Source organism: Schistocerca cancellata, chromosome 4, assembly GCF_023864275.1.
Source record: "Schistocerca cancellata isolate TAMUIC-IGC-003103 chromosome 4, iqSchCanc2.1, whole genome shotgun sequence".
NCBI lineage: Eukaryota > Metazoa > Arthropoda > Insecta > Orthoptera > Acrididae > Schistocerca > Schistocerca cancellata.
The window spans coordinates 858,081,393-858,100,509 of record NC_064629.1 but is presented as its reverse complement, the minus strand read 5'-3'; the positions used below and the strand labels follow the sequence as shown (position 1 = coordinate 858,100,509).

The 19,117-nt window shown below is 41.8% G+C and overlaps 1 protein-coding gene and 1 pseudogene across 1 annotated transcript in view; one reads left to right on the top strand and one right to left on the bottom strand.

The window, feature by feature from the left end:
* The window catches only part of LOC126184984 (uncharacterized), a 230,277-nt gene that overhangs the window by 106,527 nt on the left and 104,633 nt on the right, over window positions 1-19,117 (bottom strand). The window contains exon 4 of the mRNA XM_049927688.1: window positions 15,181-15,328. Coding sequence (XP_049783645.1) covers window positions 15,181-15,328 — 148 coding nt within the window. The remainder of the gene's footprint in view (window positions 1-15,180; window positions 15,329-19,117) is intronic.
* Window positions 7,456-7,573, top strand: LOC126185847 (5S ribosomal RNA; annotated as a pseudogene).

The window sequence follows — 19,117 nt, the reverse complement described above, 5'->3', positions numbered from 1 at the left end:
ATATTTATCTAACATATTTACATCATGCTTGGGGTTCCAAACTATTTGTTCTAGGTAGTTTTCAGAGAAGCATTTAGTAATGTTTCACAGGATGTCTTGTCACACCCAGCACAAAAGTGTAATTTTCCCAAATGATGGTTAAATGAGGTGAAGAGATTGGAGGATGTTTTTTTTGGACTGCAATGAGAGATAAAGAGTAGAGGTGCACTCAGAGAAGTTGTTCAAGAGTACAAAAAACTGCATAAGTCTTATGAACATTTGTGGGAGCAAATGCAGCAAACAATAGATGTGGTGCCACATACTTTATGATGGCACAAGAGGGATTGCTTAGATGCTGGAAAGAGAATCTTGAAAACTGTGTTTGGGACTGCAGATGGGAGCAACAGCAGGGTTCCAAATGGGACTATAGAAGGGGTGAAGAAAATGGTCACCTCCTATTGATATAGGATGCAACTGGCATCCAAACAGGTGAAATGAGTCTCACTGGCTCTGTGGTAGATGCAGGGCTGGGCCCCTGCATCCTCAGCCACTCCTGTTTCTGACATTATGTCTGTGCTCTGTGGGTTGACAGTCCTTGGCCCACAGGGTCTCCTCCTTCAAAGATGGTTTACGCATCTTACCAGCAGTACACTGCATTGTACATGATTGCAGATTGTTGAATGATTAAAATCTCCTTCAATGATTACAAATTGATTGCATTAAGTAGAAGCAAACAGAGGTTTTCTCTGAAGTTTTCTGTTACAATGGAGGTGAGTCTGGTGGTCAACAGAAGGATCCAATTATCATTTTATGCTCACCCTTGATACTGATTATTGCCCAAACAATCTCACATGCCTTTTCAATTTCTGTCTCAGTGGATTTGCATTTCTTGTTCACTATGACAAATACACCACCTGCATTTCCCATTAGCCTAGCCTTTTAGTATATACTAAAAATTTTCCCAAAAAATCTCACTGCTGTACTTAAGTTTTTAACCAACTTTCTGTACCTACTATTATTTGAGCTTCATTGCTTTTTAGAAGTGCTTCAAACTCTGGCACCTTGTTTCAAATTCTTTGACAGTTAAGCACTAGGATTTTAATACTATCATCTGTTGGGGAAGTTTCTTTGGGTTTTACACTGATACTTCTAGATTTCCTACAGCTGTCATTATCAGGATTTGATGGAAACCATCAGATTTAAAAAGTCTTGAGTGCATGCCACAGATTTAGGGAGACCCTACAGTTCTCAACCCTAAGTCAGAGCATAGCTTGTCACAGAACCTACGAAGTTTCTGGTTCAAGCCTTCCACTTGATTCAGAACCAGGGGACCATGACCTGTTCTGGGGACAATGCTGCAGACTATGAGCTTAACTGAAACTGCATGAACATGGCTGGTCTTCTCAATCTTCTCTACTAGTCACTGGAATAACCCAAGTATGACTTCAGAGCCCAGATGCTAGGCATTGTTTATTCAAACATGTGCCACAATCTGGAGCTGGTTGTGCCCTGTTCAACATGCTGAATGAGGCTCCCAGAGCTACACACTAAGTGCACCTGGTGCACCATTATTTGCTGAACATTTGAACTGCCAATGAATTATAAACATTCTGTTTACAAGCTTAGCTCTAACTGGTGCCACCAGGGACTGCTACCATCATTCGTGGCAGCAGGTGCTGCAACAACAGCACCGTTGTTAATGGAGGGCTAGCTTACATCAGTGGGTTGTGTGTTCCACAAGAATCCATAGATATTCCTCTGCCATGATGTACCAAAGCTGTGATGCAACCACCAACAACCAGCTGCAGTTGCAGACCTTCTACTGGCCACTTTGCTGATCACCCACAACATCTCGTCTATTGGAGCTTCAGCTGACTGTGTATCTCTCCACTACAGCATCCAGCCATTAACAGCATACTTCCTGTGTCCCACTGCTATGGTGTAGTTATGCAGCAGTGATCATCACTGATATACCTTTGGATTTTGATTTTGAGCCTACTTCCAGTCAAGGATGATCATTCCTGTTACTCTTCTCTTAGGTGGAAATTTACTTTTCTGTGGTTAGGCTGCTATAAGTGTTCACTTTTTAAAGTAACTATCAAATCATCACTCATTTTTGTGCAGTACAGACTAGTGAATAAAACCTACAAACATAGAAGTAATGACAAGGATAATGGGTTTTGCATTAATTTACACAGTCTCGACTTTAGTACTTCTCAGGTTCACCTCTCATTCATGTGTTTGCCTTCATGACACAGAGCACCACCATCCATGTTTCAGATCAAGAAGTGTAACTTCAAGGCCATACAGCATAATACCACACTTTTTCTGTAAATGTCTGCCCATCCAGCCATGGTCTCATCATGCAAGTGAACACCACTACCATCTTTCCACTGCAGCATCTCACCCACCCAGCTGTTATCCCTTCCATGATATCAAAGCCACAGCACCCAATGCTTCAAGTTTTCAACAAAATCTTGGGGTCATTCTCCACCTTCCTCAACTAGCTGGAACAAGTGGTCTTCACAATCACTGAGAACTCTCACAAACAAGACAGATCTAGTGCTTCAGCCTATTGCCTTCTCATTTCAGTTAATCATGGAGTTGGTCGTTCTTTCCTCTCCTCTGTTCATGTGTGGCAGCAGCTCACTGCTCACTATGCTGCTCATGATGGATCTCATTCTCATGCTCACCTCTCCTCCTCTGAGGATTCTCCTGTAGATTCTTGACTGTAGCCTCATACTTGTCCTTTCTTTTTGGACCTGATTTGTCCTCTGACACCACAGGCACCACTGTTGCAGGTTCTGAAACATGTTCCACCACCACCAGTTCCTGCACTACAGCTGCAGTTGTCCAAGGTTATGATGCCCATTACTGGTTCCCCCACCACCATCTCCAGCATTGCCAGCCTGTCTGGCACCGACGCTAGCCCACCCACCAATGGCCCTCCTGACACTGTCACAATGCTCTCTCCAGTTGATGCTGGGAGGGCCTCTGTCCAGGCCAGTCCCAATGCTGCCAGCCATTCCTTCCCTGCTTCCCTTCCTCTACCTTCCATTTCTCCTTGTGTTTTAGCCTTTTTTACAGATTCTCACTTCCTACTCTCCTTGGTGTGCTCTGTACTCTCACCTTCCATACATCTCTGAGCTCCCAAGCACTCTTACCCGCACTGTGATGCACCATCGGGTACCACCACAGCCGAATACCACTGCAGTGTGTCTCTTCTGCCTGCTTGTCAAACATTACATTTTCTGCACCATTTTGTGCTGCCTTGTTGTCATGCTCTGCAAGCCCACCATGGAAATGTTCTTCCCACTACTCTTGCTCTCCCTTCATCCAGCCCCTCTCCACTCAACTGTGCTCCTTCACCTGTTTCACAATCTGCATCTTCTGCTGCCACGTCCACTGCAGCAGCTCCTGCATGCTATATTGTTACAACCCCTTTTGTGGCCAACCCTCCTGTCATCCCTAGCACCTTTGCAGTGGACCCCGTCACTTCTATCTCCAGTCCTATACAGACTGACATGATATCTCTTGTCGCCAACCTGATCACCATTCCAGCTGTCACAATCTCTGCTTTTGTTGCAGCAAGACTCTTCGCACCACAAACAGATGCCCTTGTGAAGCACAGTGCAATTCTATGCATTCCACTGAAGCATACTGTGAATATTTGCTGCCAGGGTTTTCACTGTTTTCCTTGTGCTCCCTAATTTCCACACTACACATCATATTGTGTTTTCTCATTCTACAGGTAGCTATGTGGAAAACACCATGCCTTCCACAGGTCCTCACTCTGCATTACTCCGTCCCAGCCACTGTCCTCAGCTGCTGCTGACAGGCCACTGGCTGCTTCTTCTGGTGCTTCCGGTGCTGCCCTCATGAAATTTCCACCACAGCCCTCATTGGTGACCCTCCTGCTATCTTCATTGGCTTGGATGTCCTTTCATTAGAATGACCCAGAGCCACTTCTTGCTCCACAGCCACTAGCATGCTGCCTGCCCCCATCCTCGCAGGGCCCCCTTATTATGATGACTGCTCTTTCTCTTGAATAAATCATCCAATTTTTATGAAATTATAATTATTTATTTGTCTCTACATTTACATCACATTGAGTGATTTCAATACCATTCAGATAATTCTTTCATGTTGTTTTTTTTTTGTTATAGAGTGTACTTTAAATCTATATTTGACAATCTAGCAGTATATGTTAATTACAGGGGGATCAAAATACACTCATATTCAGAAAAAAAACAGAACACCTTGAATGATTAGAGATAGGATGTTCATATTCACACCATATGTGAATTAGTGTGTTCTGCAGAAATGATTGGCATTTGAACCGTGTCAGCCTGCGAGTTCAAGGTCAAATTCGATATTGTGGCACAACACCATCTATTGATAAAATGGGCCTGCAGTTCTTGTTGTCACTATAAACCAATGATGATATATCAGTGTGACTTGAGCAGACACACAGGATGCCTCAGAGGTATATATACGAATCATACCATTAAATCAGTGAATCTGAAAGAGGGCACATTATTGGCATGAGAGAATGTGATGCATCCATCTGGGAAATTACTGCTCATTTGGGATGAAATGTTTCCACAGTGCAACACGTGTCTGCAGAATGGTTCACAGAAGGCTGTTGAACATGACAAGATGGGTGAGGTTGCACCACACGGACCACGCCCTTGAGAAAATCGACACCTCATCCAAATGGCACTGCAGGACAGATTAGCATCCTCCTCAGCTCTATTGGAACAGTGTGACACATTGTAGACTATCAGGGGTGACAGTCCATCACTGTTTATTATGGCTCGGGTTATGTGCACTTCATCCACTTCTACCTTTGATCAATGTGCAGAAACATGCTGTATGGAACAACATCACTGGAGACAGGAACGGCATCAGATAGTGTTTTTGGATGAATCCAGGTTCTGTTTGTTTCAAATGATGGTCACAGACAGGAGAGCAGTGTCACAATGGCTGCATTCACACAAAACATACAGAGCTAATTTATGCCCTTATGGTGTGGGTTGTTATTAGGTACAACTACAAATGACAGTTGGTGCATGTACAGGACAGTGTGACCAGTGTGACCTATTAAATGACATTCTGTCACCTGTAGCCATACCCTTTCTGCACAGCAACCCACACACCATTTATCAGCGAGACAATACATGATCACATGTTGCTGTGCAAACATGTGCCTTCTTGGTGTCACAGGAAGTCAACCCTGGCCCACATTATCACCAGACTGATCACCAATTGAAAATGTGTGGGATATGATGAAATGGCAGGTGCAGTGCTGTAACCCAATGCCAACCACCATAGATGAACTTTGGAACCAGGTGAATGCAGTGTGGATGGCTATAACACAGGACACCATTCATACTTTATATGTGTTGATGCCATCATGCATGGAACAAGTTGTCAGGACCCATGGTGGACTCTGTGCCTACAAGATAACAGGACACTTGCTGAACTGAGGTGACTGCAATGCTAATCGTTTCTGCAGAACTTACTAATGTACATTTTCTGCAAATATGAACATCCTATCTCTGGTCTTTCAAGGCATTATGTTTTTTCTAAACATGAGTGTATTTAGAGTGCAAGGTAATATGAAATTTGAAGCATCAAGTTCTTCTGTAGAGTAAAAATTCATTAGCAAAAATAAATTGCTCTCTAAATAACAATAATTTGTAAAAATAGTCTATGACACAATTTTTTATATTTGCAAGGTAATTGTTGTACGGAAGTAAATTAAAAAAAGGAAGAAAATAGTATTTTTTGTTCTAGTAGTAATATCACAGCAAGTGGAAAAATTCCACTTTGCTACATTACATCATGGGAAGGACTGTTAATGGATGTTACTCAAGGCAGTTGAAGCTCTGTGAGACAATATGGTTAAGTTGTTGCAACCAGCATAATACTTGTTATTTGCATATTTGGTCATCTTCTATTTAATAACATATTACATCTTGTGTATGGTGTATGCCATGTAAAGTTACTGTGAATAGGATACCCACTCAAGTTTCTGCTGATATAAAGCAATTATGGGAACAAATTAAATGTTAAGGGTGCCTGCTGATCTCTCCTTTGTAATTTCTTTCTGTATTTCATCTCTAGTCAAACATTAAACTTCTTAGAAGAGGAGGAATAAACAACTATTTTAGATAAGAAGAGAGTACAAATACCACATATGTAGAATTTCTTCATGACATACCTAGCTCAAAGTACACTGTGCGATTAAAAGTATCTGGACACCCCCAAAAACATACTTTTTCATATTAGGTGCATTGTTCTGCAACCTACTGCCAGGTACTCCATATCAGTGACCTAAGTAGTCATTAGACATCATGAGAGAGCAGAATGGGGCACTCTGTGGAACTCATGGACTTTGAACATGGTCAGGTGGTTGGGTATCACTTTTGTCATACACCTGCACATGAGATTTCCACACTCCTAAACATCCGTAGGTCCACTGTTTCCAATGTGATAGTGAAGGGGAAATGTGAAGGGACACATACAGCACAAAAGCATATTGGCCAACTTCATCTGTTGACTGACAGTAGAAGAGGGCCATAATGTGTAATAGGCAGACATCTATCCAGACCGGGTGCTGATGATTGCACAGTTGAATGCCCCACAAACCAAACATCATCATCTATCCACATCATCACACAGGAATTCCAAACTGCATCAGGATCCACTGCAAGTACTATGAAAGTTAGGCAGGAGGTGAGAAAACTTGGATTTTATGGTTGAGCAGCTGCTCATAAGCCACACATCACGCCAGTAAATGCCTCGCTTGGTGTAAGGAGCATAAACATTGGACAACTGAACAGTGGAAAAGTGTTGTGTGGAGTGACAAATCACGGTACACAATGTGATGATCAGATGGAAAGGTGTGGAAAATGCCTGCTGAACATCATCTTCCAGTGTGTATAGTGCCAACGGTAAAATTCGGAAGTGGTGGTGTTATGGTGTGGTCGTGTTTTTCATGGAGGGGGCTTGCACCCCTTGCACTATCACAGCAAAGGCCTACAATAATGTTTTAAGCACCTTCTTGTTTCCCACTGTTGAAGAGCAATTCAAGGATGGCAATTGCATCTTTCAACATGATCGAGCACCTGTTCATGATGCACAGCCTGTGGTTGGAGTGGTTACATGACAATAACATCCCTGTAATGGACTGGCCTGCACAGAGTCATGACCTAAATCCTATGGAACACCTTTGGGATGTTTTGGAACACCAACTTCATGCCAGGTCTCATCGACCGACATTGATACCTCTCCTCAGTGCAGCATTCCGTGAAGAATGGGCTGCCATTCCCCAAGAAACCTTCCAGCACCTGACTGAACGTATGCCTGCAAGAATGGAAGCTCTCATCATGGCTAAGGGTGAGCCAACACCATATTGAATTCCAGCATTACTGAAGGAGGGTGCCACAAATTTGTAAGTCATTTTCAGCCGCCAACAGCCTTGCCGCAGTGGTAACACCGGTTCCCGTCAGATCACTGACGTTAAGCACTGTTGGGCTGGGCTAGCACTTGGAGGGGTGGCCATCTGGTCTGCCGAGAGCTGTTGGCAAGCAGGGTGCGCTCAGCATTTGTGAGGCAAATTGAGGAGCTACTACATTGAGAAGTAGTGGCTCTGGTCTCTGAAAGTGACATATGGCTGGGAGAGCGGTGTGCTGACCACATATCCCTCCTTATCTGCATCCAGTGATGCCTATGCACAGAGGATGACATGGCAGCTGGTCAGTACCATTGTCCCTTCATGGCCTGTTTGGGAGGAGTATTTTCAGCCAGGTGTCCAGATACTTTTGATCACATAGTGTATGCAGATAATAGGCATATCTTTAAATCTTTCAACACTTTGTGATGGTTTGCCTTCTTTTATTTATTAATTTGTTGTGCTCAGTGTTGACGTACTGCCTGAAAAAACAGGGTGTGGAAGTGCAGTACTGTCTACTGTACATAATATAGCTGCAGGTGCACATTTGCATTTCATAGCTGTTTACTTTCACTTTTCAGAACCCCCCAATAATACACAGTTATATATGGCCAGTGCACTATAGTTTAAACTTTCCATAAGCCTCATTAATAGTTTGCTGGCAAACCTCCACATACTGGTACAATAGATTACTATTGTACATATATGAGCAGTAAACCACAACGTTCACAGTTCTTGAAGAATAGAAAGGTACTATGGAGCAGACACTGTCACTGTTTTAACACATGGTCTAATTGTATAACAATTATTCCTCAGTTAAGTTCTCGTCTGAAACTTGGCCATGGACTGACTGTCTTGGGACCAAAAATCAGGCCCTTATATATCACCACAATAATAGTTACTGAAACTACACATTGTTTGAAGTTTAATTTACAGAAATTACAATTAAAACTTAACTCATTAAATTAAATGAATACACTGAAAATTTTTAACAGTTTCTTCTAATACAAGGGTTAGGCCAAATTATTTGTTTAAATGATGAAATTAACAAATATTGTTACGCAAACAATACTTTTGACAAAACTGTTAATTACTTTGGAATTAAGGGTTAGCTTTGCTAACATGTTTTCAAATAGAGCCAAATCGATCCTTTAAGAATTCAATTAGTTGTTCTTACAAATGTTTATAATCAGTACAGAATTTGTATTTGTTTATACATCATCAATAGAAATTAAGTTACAAAAAATTACTGAATTCACCCTATAACGAAAGATACTAACTATGAATAGTCAAAGCAAATTAGAAAATCAATTACAAACATAAAACTAAGCACAAAATTAGATCTGGTGTTGTATTCTTTAAAACTGAGGGCGAATCTTTCTCTTTTATAAAAACACATATTATACTCACATATGCTAATGGTAATTAGTTATGAACAAAATGAATTTTAAGGAGGCAGATGGCAAAACAAGAGGGAAATAAAATTATCCCTTCTTACTTCCCCACAACTTGACTCAGTTAATTATGGCCAACTTTAAAAGAAACTAATGATATGTAATACAGAGAACTAACCCACTCAGGTTCTAATAATACATTTGATAAATAGTATATTTTGCATAAAATTTTCACATCGAAATGATAACAATGGCAAATTAAGTGTGCAGTTGTACTTGATGATGTGATTGGTGGTGGCGACAGGCTGTATGGCCCAGCAGACACACTAATTACAGTAAAGAATGCTTTATTCAACTTCAGTAGATGCTTTGTTGTGGCTCAGCAAGGCAGGACATACATCACTCTATTGAACCTGGCCAGTGGCGATATACAGGCTGCTGTTTCTGCCCTGGTGAGCTGATGCTGAGTGGACACCCTGCATTACTGACAGCAGGCTCATGGACAGCTGGCGGCCTCTGTAGGTCACAGCCACAAATCAGTGGTCTTCTACTTCTCCATTGGTGATGGCACCCGGAGTTGCCCATTGGCATCGCACGTATTTGCTGTGGAGACACTTGGAGACTGTTGTGTGTGGGATTCAACCTGCTGACCTCTGGCAGGAGTCACACAGTGACTGGCACTAATGCACTAAGCCCCATAAGGAATTCAGTGCTGGTGGCTGCAGATGCAGATGACAGGCTGGCAGTGCTGTGGCATTAAGTCCTGTGAGGAACTCAGTGCTGGCGGCAATGGAAGCAGCCGAGTCTCAAACCCATGACCGCTCCTGGTGATGCCCAATCGTCTTGCTTTCTGGCATGGTTTTGGCATCATGGTGGTGCTGCTGGACTCCGGTGAAAGAAAGTGTCTCTATCTCAAAATTCAGACATATTTGTATTGCTCTGACATGCAGTAGTTTCACTAAAACCTGGCTCCTAGTCATGTTGCCTAAAACAAGAGACATGCCCTGGTGTACTAACATCAACCCACCTGCTACAGTTATTACCACTTCATGGTGAAATTTTCTGCTCAGTGCAACTAGCCTTGTCTCACAATCCCCTTACGTGTGTATTATTATGATCCACATGCTGCCAAACTGTGACTACCAGCCTGTGGCTGCTAATGCAATACTTCCCAGAGGATTTCTTATTATTTTTGCTAGGAGACTGGGTAGCTACACTATACAATCAATTTCCAAACCTACAAATCCTACAATCTTATTTAATACTTCATACAGTGCTCTTTTTTTCCCTGACTGAGTTTGGAGAGAGATAATATGATTGGCAACTAATAGTCAGAAAGTATAAAGTAGTAACCACATACTTCCCCAGTCAGGGTATAAACACCAAATTCAATAAATTACAGTCATTAACATCTAATATAATGTGTTCACATAAGACTGCAGTAAAGAATATATATGGTATTTTCAAAAGAAATGACAACTTTGTATTTTTTCATGTTTACCCAGAAAAAGAAGCTTTGTTCAATGAATAATATCACGTTTGTTTTTGAGAAAATCAGTAGTGGATTATATCTGCTTAGTTAGGTGTCAAGAATAGATCCCAGTAAAAAAATGAACTGTTTACTATGATTCAATTACATATTTCTGGACCACAACGCTGTATTGTGAGACAATTCCACAGAAATATACCTTATTAGAACACCATTATTAAGGAAACCTGTGCATTGGCTACAATATACAGACTTCTGTTGTGAATCCTTTTCCCAATATGAAAACTTGGAAGTAATATTATATGTTCTAATATCAAGTGGTGATATTTTTGCACATAATTAAAGGGAAGCTTGGATCTGCAGCACTGTACATAATTACGACAGTGGGCATAGGTGTAACCACTTTAGGTAGAGTACAAAATAACAATTGTAGTAATAGCAGTTGTAGTAGTGGTAATTACTGTAACTATTACTGTTGTTATGTAAGACAGCCATACGTTAATGATCACATTTGGTACAAAATTCTATAAGATTCTTCAAGAACAGGTGATGAGAATCTATTCACATGAAGGTCAAGTCCTTCATAATTAAAGAGTCCAGATATAGGTACAATCTTTCCTTCCTTAAAGAACTTTAAGGTCATTAGAGGCAGAACACAAGCTCTCTTTTACTGCTTTCTTGCATCTTTTATCTGTTTCATCTGCCTTTGAATAGACAGAAAACTGCTTTAACAAGTCTTTTTAAGGAAGAATAAAAAGGTATATCCAGTGAAGCAGAGTGAGTGAGATGGTGTGTATATATATATATATATATATATGTTGCGAAAGCTTGAATTTTGTGTGTATGTTTGTGTGTCTATCGACCTGCCAGCACTTTTGTTTGGTAAGTCTCATCATCTTTCTTATATATATATATATATATATATATATATATATATATATATATATATATATATATATATATAATAGAGGGAAACATTCCACGTGGGAAAAATATATCTAAAAACAAAGATGACGAGACTTACCAAACAAAAGCGCTGGCAGGTCGATAGACACACAAACAAACACCCAAAATTCTAGCTTTCACAACCAATGGTTGCCTCGTCAGGAAAGAGGGAAGGAGAGGGAAAGACGAAAGGATTTGGGTTTTAAGGGAGAGGGTAAGGAGTCATTCCAATCCCGGGAGCGGAAAGACTTACCTTAGGGGGAAAAAAGGAAGTACAGAGGCAAAGATGTTGTTGAAAGACAGGTGAGGTATGAGCAGCGGCAAATTGAAATTAGCAATTAGCGGAGATTGAGGCCTGGCGGATAGCGAGAAGAGAGGATATGCTGAAGGGCAAGTTCCCATCTCCGGAGCTCTGACAGGTTGGTGTTAGTGGGAAGTATCCAGATAACCCGGACGGTGTAACACTGTGCCAAGATGTGCTGGCCGTGCACCAAGGCATGTTTAGCCACAGGGTGATCCTCATTACCAACAAACACTGTCTGCCTGTGTCCATTCATGCGAATGGACAGTTTGTTGCTGGTCATTCCCACATAGAAGGCTTCACAGTGTAGGCAGGTCAGTTGGTAAATCACGTGGGTGCTTTCACACGTGGCTCTGCCTTTGATTGTGTATGCCTTCCGGGTTACAGGACTGGAGTAGGTGGTGGTGGGAGGGTGCATGGGACAGGTTTTACACCGGGGGCGGTTACAAGGGTAGGAGCCAGAGGGTAGGGAAGGTGGTTTGGGGATTTCATAGGGATGAACTAAGAGGTTACAAAGGTTAAGTGGATGGCGGAAAGACACTCTTGGTGGAGTGGGGAGGATTTCTTGAAGGATGGATCTCATTTCAGGGCAGGATTTGAGGAAGTCGTATCCCTGCTGGAGAGCCACATTCAGAGTCTGATCCAGTCCCGGAAAGTATCCTGTCACAAGTGGGGCCCTTTTGGGGTTCTTCTGTGGGAGGTTCCGGGTTTGAGGAGATGAGGAAGTGGCTCTGGTTATTTGCTTCTGTACCAGGTCGGGAGGGTAGTTGCGGGATGCGAAAGCTGTTTTCAGGTTGTTGGTGTAATGGTTCAAGGATTCCGGACTGGAACAGATTTGTTTGCCATGAAGACCTAGGCTGTAGGGAAGGGACCGTTTGATGTGGAATGGGTGGCAGCTGTCATAATGGAGGTACTGTTGCTTGTTGGTGGGTTTGATGTGGACGGACGTGTGAAGCTGGCCATTGGACAGGTGGAGGTCAAAGTCAAGGAAAGTGGCATGGGATTTAGAGTAGGACTAGGTGAATCTGATGGAACCAAAGGAGTTGAGGTTGGAGAGGAAATTCTGGAGTTCTTCTTCACTGTGAGTCCAGATCATGAAAATGTCATCAATAAATCTGTACCAAACTTTGGGTTGGCAGGCCTGGGTAACCAAGAATGCTTCCTCTAAGCAACCCATGAATAGGTTGGCATACGAGGGGGCCATCCTGGTACCCATGGCTGTTCCCTTTAATTGTTGGTGTCTGGCCTTCGAAAGTGAAGAAGTTGTGGGTCAGGATGAAGCTGGCTAAGGTAATGAGGAAAGAGGTTTTAGGTAAGGTGGCAGGTGATCGGTGTAAAAGGAAGTGCTCCATCGCAGCGAGGCCCTGGATATGCAGAATATTTGTGTATAAGGAGGTGGCATCAATGGTTACAAGGATGGTTTCTGGGGGTAACAGACTGGGTAGGGATTCGAGGCGTTCGAGAAAGTGGTTGGGTTCTATGATGAAGGATGGGAGACTGCATGTAATGGGTTGAAGGTGTTGATCTACGTAGGCAGAGATGCGTTCTGTGGGCGCTTGGTAACCAGCTACAATGGGACGGCCAGGATGATTGGGTTTGTGAATTTTAGGAAGAAGGTAGAAGGTAGGGGTGCGGAGTGTTGGTGGGGTCAGGAGGTTGATGGAGTCAGGTGAAAGGTTTTGTAGGGGGCCTAAGGTTCTGAGGATTCCTTGAAGCTCCGCCTGGACATCAGGAAACCTTGGCAAACTTTGTAAGTAGTGTTGTCCGAAAGCTGACGCAGTCCCTCAGCCACATACTCCCGACGATCAAGTACCACAGTCGTGGAACCCTTGTCCGCCAGAAGAATGACAATGGATTAGTCAGCCTTCAGATCACGTATAGCCTGGGCTTCAGCAGTGGTGATGTTGGGAGTAGGATAAGGTTTTTTAAGAAGGATTGAGAGGCAAGGCTGGAAGTCAGAAATTCCTGGAAGGTTTGGGGAGGGTGATTTTGAGGAAAAGGAGGTGGGTCCCGCTGTGACGGAGGATGGAACTGTTCCAGGCAGGGTTCAATTTGGATAGTGTCTTGGGGAGTTGGATCATTAGGAGTAGGATTAGGATCAGACTCTGAATGTGGCTCTCCAGCAGGTATACGACTTCTTCAAATCCTACCCTGAAATGAGATCCATCCTTCATGAAATCCTCCCCACTCCACCAAGAGTGTCTTTCCACCATCCACCTAACCTTCGTAACCTCTTAGTTCATCCCTATGAAATCCCCAAACCACCTTCCCTACCCTCTGGCTCCTACCCTTGTAACCGTCCCCGGTGTAAAACCTGTCCCATGCACCCTCCCGCCACCACATACTCCAGTCCTGTAACCCGGAAGTCGTACACGATCAAAGGCAGAGCCACGTGTGAAAGCACCCACGTGATTTACCAACTGACCTGCCTACACTGTGAAGCCTTCTATGTGGGAATGACCAGCAACAAACTGTCCATTCACATGAATGGACATAGGCAGACAGTGTTTGTTGGTAATGAGGATCACCCTGTGGCTAAACATGCCTTGGTGAATGGCCAGCACATCTTGGCACAGTGTTACACCGTCCGGGTTATCTGGATACTTCCCACTAACACCAACCTGTCAGAGCTCCGGAGATGGGAACTTGCCCTTCAGCATATCCTCTCTTCTCGCTATCCGCCAGGCCTCAATCTCCGCTAATTTCTAATTTCAATTTGCCGCTGCTCATACCTCACCTGTCTTTCAACAACATCTTTGCCTCTGTACTTCCGCCTCGACTGACATCTCTGCCCAAACTCTTTGCCTTTACAAATTTCTGCTTGTGTCTGTGTATGTGCGGATGGATATGTGTGTGTGTGCGAGTGTATACCTGTCCTTTTTTCCCCCTAAGGTAAGTCTTTCCGCTCCCGGGATTGGAATGACTCCTTACCCTCTCCCTTAAAACCCAAATCCTTTCGTCTTTCCCTCTCCTTCCCTCTTTCCTGACGAAGCAACTGTTTGTTGAGAAAGCTTGAATTTTGTGTGTATGTTTGTGTTTGTTCGTGTGTCTATCGACCTGCCAGCGCTTTTGTTTGGTAAGTCTCATCATCTTTGTTTTTAGATATATTTTTCCCACGTGGAATGTTTCCCTCTATATATATATATTTAAGCGCTGGCAGGTCGATAGACACACAAACAAACACAAACATACACACAGAAATCTAGCTTTCGCAACCAACGGTTGCCTCGTCAGGAAAGAGGGAAGGAGAAGGAAAGACAAAAGGATATGGGTTTTAAGGGAGAGGGTAAAAAAAAAAAAATATATATATTTTTCCCATGTGGAATGTTTCCCTCTATTATATATATATATATATATATATATATATATATATATATATATATATATGTGTGTGTGTGTGTGTGTGTGTGTGTGTGTGTGTGTGTGTGTGTGTGTCAGTATTCAGTATCATATAAAATATCAGTACAAAGCAACTTAAGTTAGCTTGGGTTTGCAGTGTGCTTTTGTGTAACATAATATTTCCAATATAATTTTGTTAAATAATTCAAGGGAAAATCAAAATACTAAATTATCGCAAACTATTATATAATAAAATATACGTAGTTGATGATACCTGTACAGCACTCTTCATCATTTCTGTTCCAGTGGCACTGATGTCTTCAAATTTTTCAGCAAGTATTTTGAGATGATCTTTTAAATTAAACAAACTGGCAAATTCATTCTTAATAACAATTTTAAATTCTTGTGGGCCATAAACGTACCTGAAAATCATAAGTAAAAAATTTGAAATCACAAGGATCTCTGTTCCCCTGTAAAAAAAATAACATAGAGGACTAACACTGTAAGAAATAAATTAATATGTGTTATTTACTGTCAAAGTGGCAACAGTACATTAAGTTGGCTTGCTCATAATATGTTGATTATATTCACACATTACTGATCCTAGTCTAACTCTTATATGGTTAATTATACCTAATCCTACTCCCAACATCACCACTGCTGAAGCCCACTTTGTTTTTAGGTATAATTTTCCTTCGTGGAATGTTTCCTTCTATTATAATCTTATATGGTTAACCTATACATACATCTGTATGGCTTTGGTGTTCCTCACTAAATGTCACAGTGTCTTAAAAACTGTCTAATTATAATATATTTTCAAGAAAAGATTCATGGGCTTAACTGAAATAATATAAAGAAAGTTATATCAGTAGATTACATAAAATCTTCTGCCAACTTCACTGTAACCTAAACCTACTTTTCACTGTGGTACAAACTAATTTTTTTTCACAAATACTGTTTTCCCCATTCATGTGTAAGAAAAAAATCAGTCAACAATGTCAACAATAGCTGCTACAAAAATAAATACATAGGCAATAATGAAGCCTTAAATGGGTTTCAGTATTAACTAATTACTATATTTTACATGAATAAGTATTGCCTTTGGTTGTGGTATTGCACACTACCATTAACCTAGCTCAAGAAACATGGGGTCATCTTCATTCCTTTAAGTGATTCCTGAGTGGTGCATCCACATTGTGAGAGTGGGCAGCTTACACTCCAGTAGGCCAGTGGCTAAGTTTAGACAGGGGACCAATCCTTCAGGGCACAATGCAGAGCTAATCACCATTATTATGAATGAAGACCTCAGTGACATTTGCATCAGAGAAGGTGCACTGTGGTATGATGGTGTTGGTGGAAGAAGCAGCCCTACACTCAGGGATTATTGTGAGTGCAATCGGACTCTCAGTATAAGGAGTTCCCCTGCGTAGTACCACGGTGTCCTCTGAGAGCTTATGAACAGGTGGAGGATTGCAGCATCTACATGAGAGTGGGTGGCTGCAACCAGTATCTGACCCACAGTGGGTGGCTGAATGTGGCTGGGCACCCTTTTTTCATGTGCAGAATTAAGTGGGAAGCTGCCACAGAACTGTTTCCTTACACATGAATGTTATGGACCTCTGTATAAAAGACTCAGGTGTTAAAATTTCCCATGAGTCAGATCTTTGGGAGGAGAACAAACACTGGAGATTATAGATTTTACAACTCAGGGCATGAAAAATACACTGAAAGGAAAACTTATGTATGTAAGATATACAAATGAAAGAATGATGATGATAAGATTGAAAGGAACAAAATGAGACTTAGTACCTAACCAAGTGTACATAACAACTACATAACATCCCAATGAAGAGAAAGAGGAATGCAATGTGAAGATAGCAAAAATAAGGTGATAGGGCAGAAGAGGAGCTTGCATCATAGTTATGAGAGATAGAAATGTGCTGACTGATAAGGGGAGAAAGGACAGATCTGTCAGGAGTTATGGTCTTGGACGAAGGAATAAGAGAGGGCATAAACTTCTGTAGAAGGCAAGATATCATAGTAGATTGTTTGGTTCATTTGGGGGAGGTGATGAATCAGTGAGGTCATGGGTCCCATCGGATTATGGATGGATTGGGAAGGAAGTTGGTCACGCCCCTTTCAAAGGAACCATCATGGCATTTGCCTGGAGCAGTCTAGGGAAATCATGGGAAACCTAAATCAGGATTTCCAGATGTGAATTTGAACCATTGTTGTCCTGAATATGAGTCCAGTGTGCTAACCACTGCGCTACCTTGTTCGGTGTCACTGTTTAGAAAGGTATGAAACTAGAAGTAATGAATTCAGAAACATTTAAGGAAGAGGAAAACCTAAGGAAGTACATGTTAAGCCCCACACTGTGTGTTGCACACTACTAATGAATGGACATGTCCAGGTAGCCAAAGAACAATAGAAATTTATTAACACAACACATTAAGCAAGTTCAACACAAAGTAGTTTCAGAATACCCAACCAAAAGATTGTTCAGATCTGATATGAGAATGACACAACACAAAGTAACAGTTTCTTAGAAGATTTAAGTGGTATCATTTATGCTAGCAATGGTTACTGAGTTAAGCATACTGATCAACCCTAATAGGCTATCACTGACATAGTCTGTGGTTGATGTACTCACAATGACTCATTGATCTGGACATGGTATGAGAGGTAGTAGGCTCTGACTGATGGGCTACAGACGGGGCTTGTACAAAGCCAGGAGTGAATTGTGCAGTCAGTGACTGGAACTCTGACTGAGTGGCCACTTGTATTTTCAGGAGAACTGTGAACTCCCAATGTCAACTCACAGGAGAGCCACTGGATGACACTGTATAAAGCTGTCTGCCAGAAGAATACCAGGAAAGTGGGGTGACAGCATGTGACTCATGGAGGCAAGATGGTACCGACTATAGTTGCACTGCATACAGCAAACATACCACCACTTGGTAATGTGGCAGCTGGTGAGATGAAATCCTGACAATTGGCTTGCAGACATACTAGATGGTCAGCAACTCACAGTACATCACTATGTTGTTAGTGGCTGGGCCATATCTGACTGTCAAGGTTACAGCACTACAAGACTATTTTACATGAAAATTCAGATAGAGTGAGCCAAGTAATATCAATGAAAGATGGGAAAACTTCACAAATAATTTAAAAGAGGTCATGAAATAAGTTCTAAGAACAAAGACTAGAGACAGAATAATAAACATGTTGACAATGAATGAAATTATAAATAAAATGGAGGAAAGAAGGCAGTGAAAAAATGTTAACACAAAAGGAAAAAAGAATGTATAAGAGTTTAAATAATGTATTAAGAAGGGAGGCAGAAATGGTTTCAGAAGAAATATAGTAACATGGAATGGTTAGAGAGGAAGCAGATATAACTTAATATATAAAGAAGCAATGTGGGTGATGTGTGAGAAGGAGGGATGGAAGAGTGTCATGAAGATAGAGACTGGAGATGACAGAATAGTGAATGGAGAGGTGGAAAGAATATATTGAGGGGTTACACAACAGGGAAAGAGGACATGAGACAAAACAACTTGAGCTGGAAGTAGAAAGTACACTGAACGAAGAAGATGAAGGTTACAATATTCTAAAAAGTGAATTGAAAGTGTCTTTTAGAAAGAGATGGAAAATGGAATAGCCTCATGAATTGATGAAAAATGGTTCAAATGGCTCTGAGCACTATGGGACTCAACTGCTGCGGTCATAAGTCCCCTAGAACTTAGAACTACTTAAACCTAACTAACCTAAGGACAGCACACAACACCCAGCCATCACGAGGCAGAAAAAATCCCTGACCCCGCCGGGAATCGAACCCGGGAACCCGGGCGTGGGAAGCAAGAACGCTACCGCACGACCACGAGATGCGGGCTTTCATGGAGAAGAAGTAAAAACTTTGAGGTTCGCCGATGACATTGTAATTCTGTCAGAGACAGCAAAGGACTTGGAAGAACAGTTGAATGGAATGGACAGTGTCTTGAAAGGAGGATATAAGATGAACATCAACAAAAGTAAAACAAGGATAATGGAATGTAGTCGAATTAAGTCGGGTGATGCTGAGGGAATTAGATTAGGAAATGAGACACTTAAAGTAGTAAAGGAGTTTTGCTATTAGGGGAGTAAAATAACTGATGATGGTCGAAGTAGAGAGGATATAAAATGTAGACTGACAATGGCAAGGAAATCGT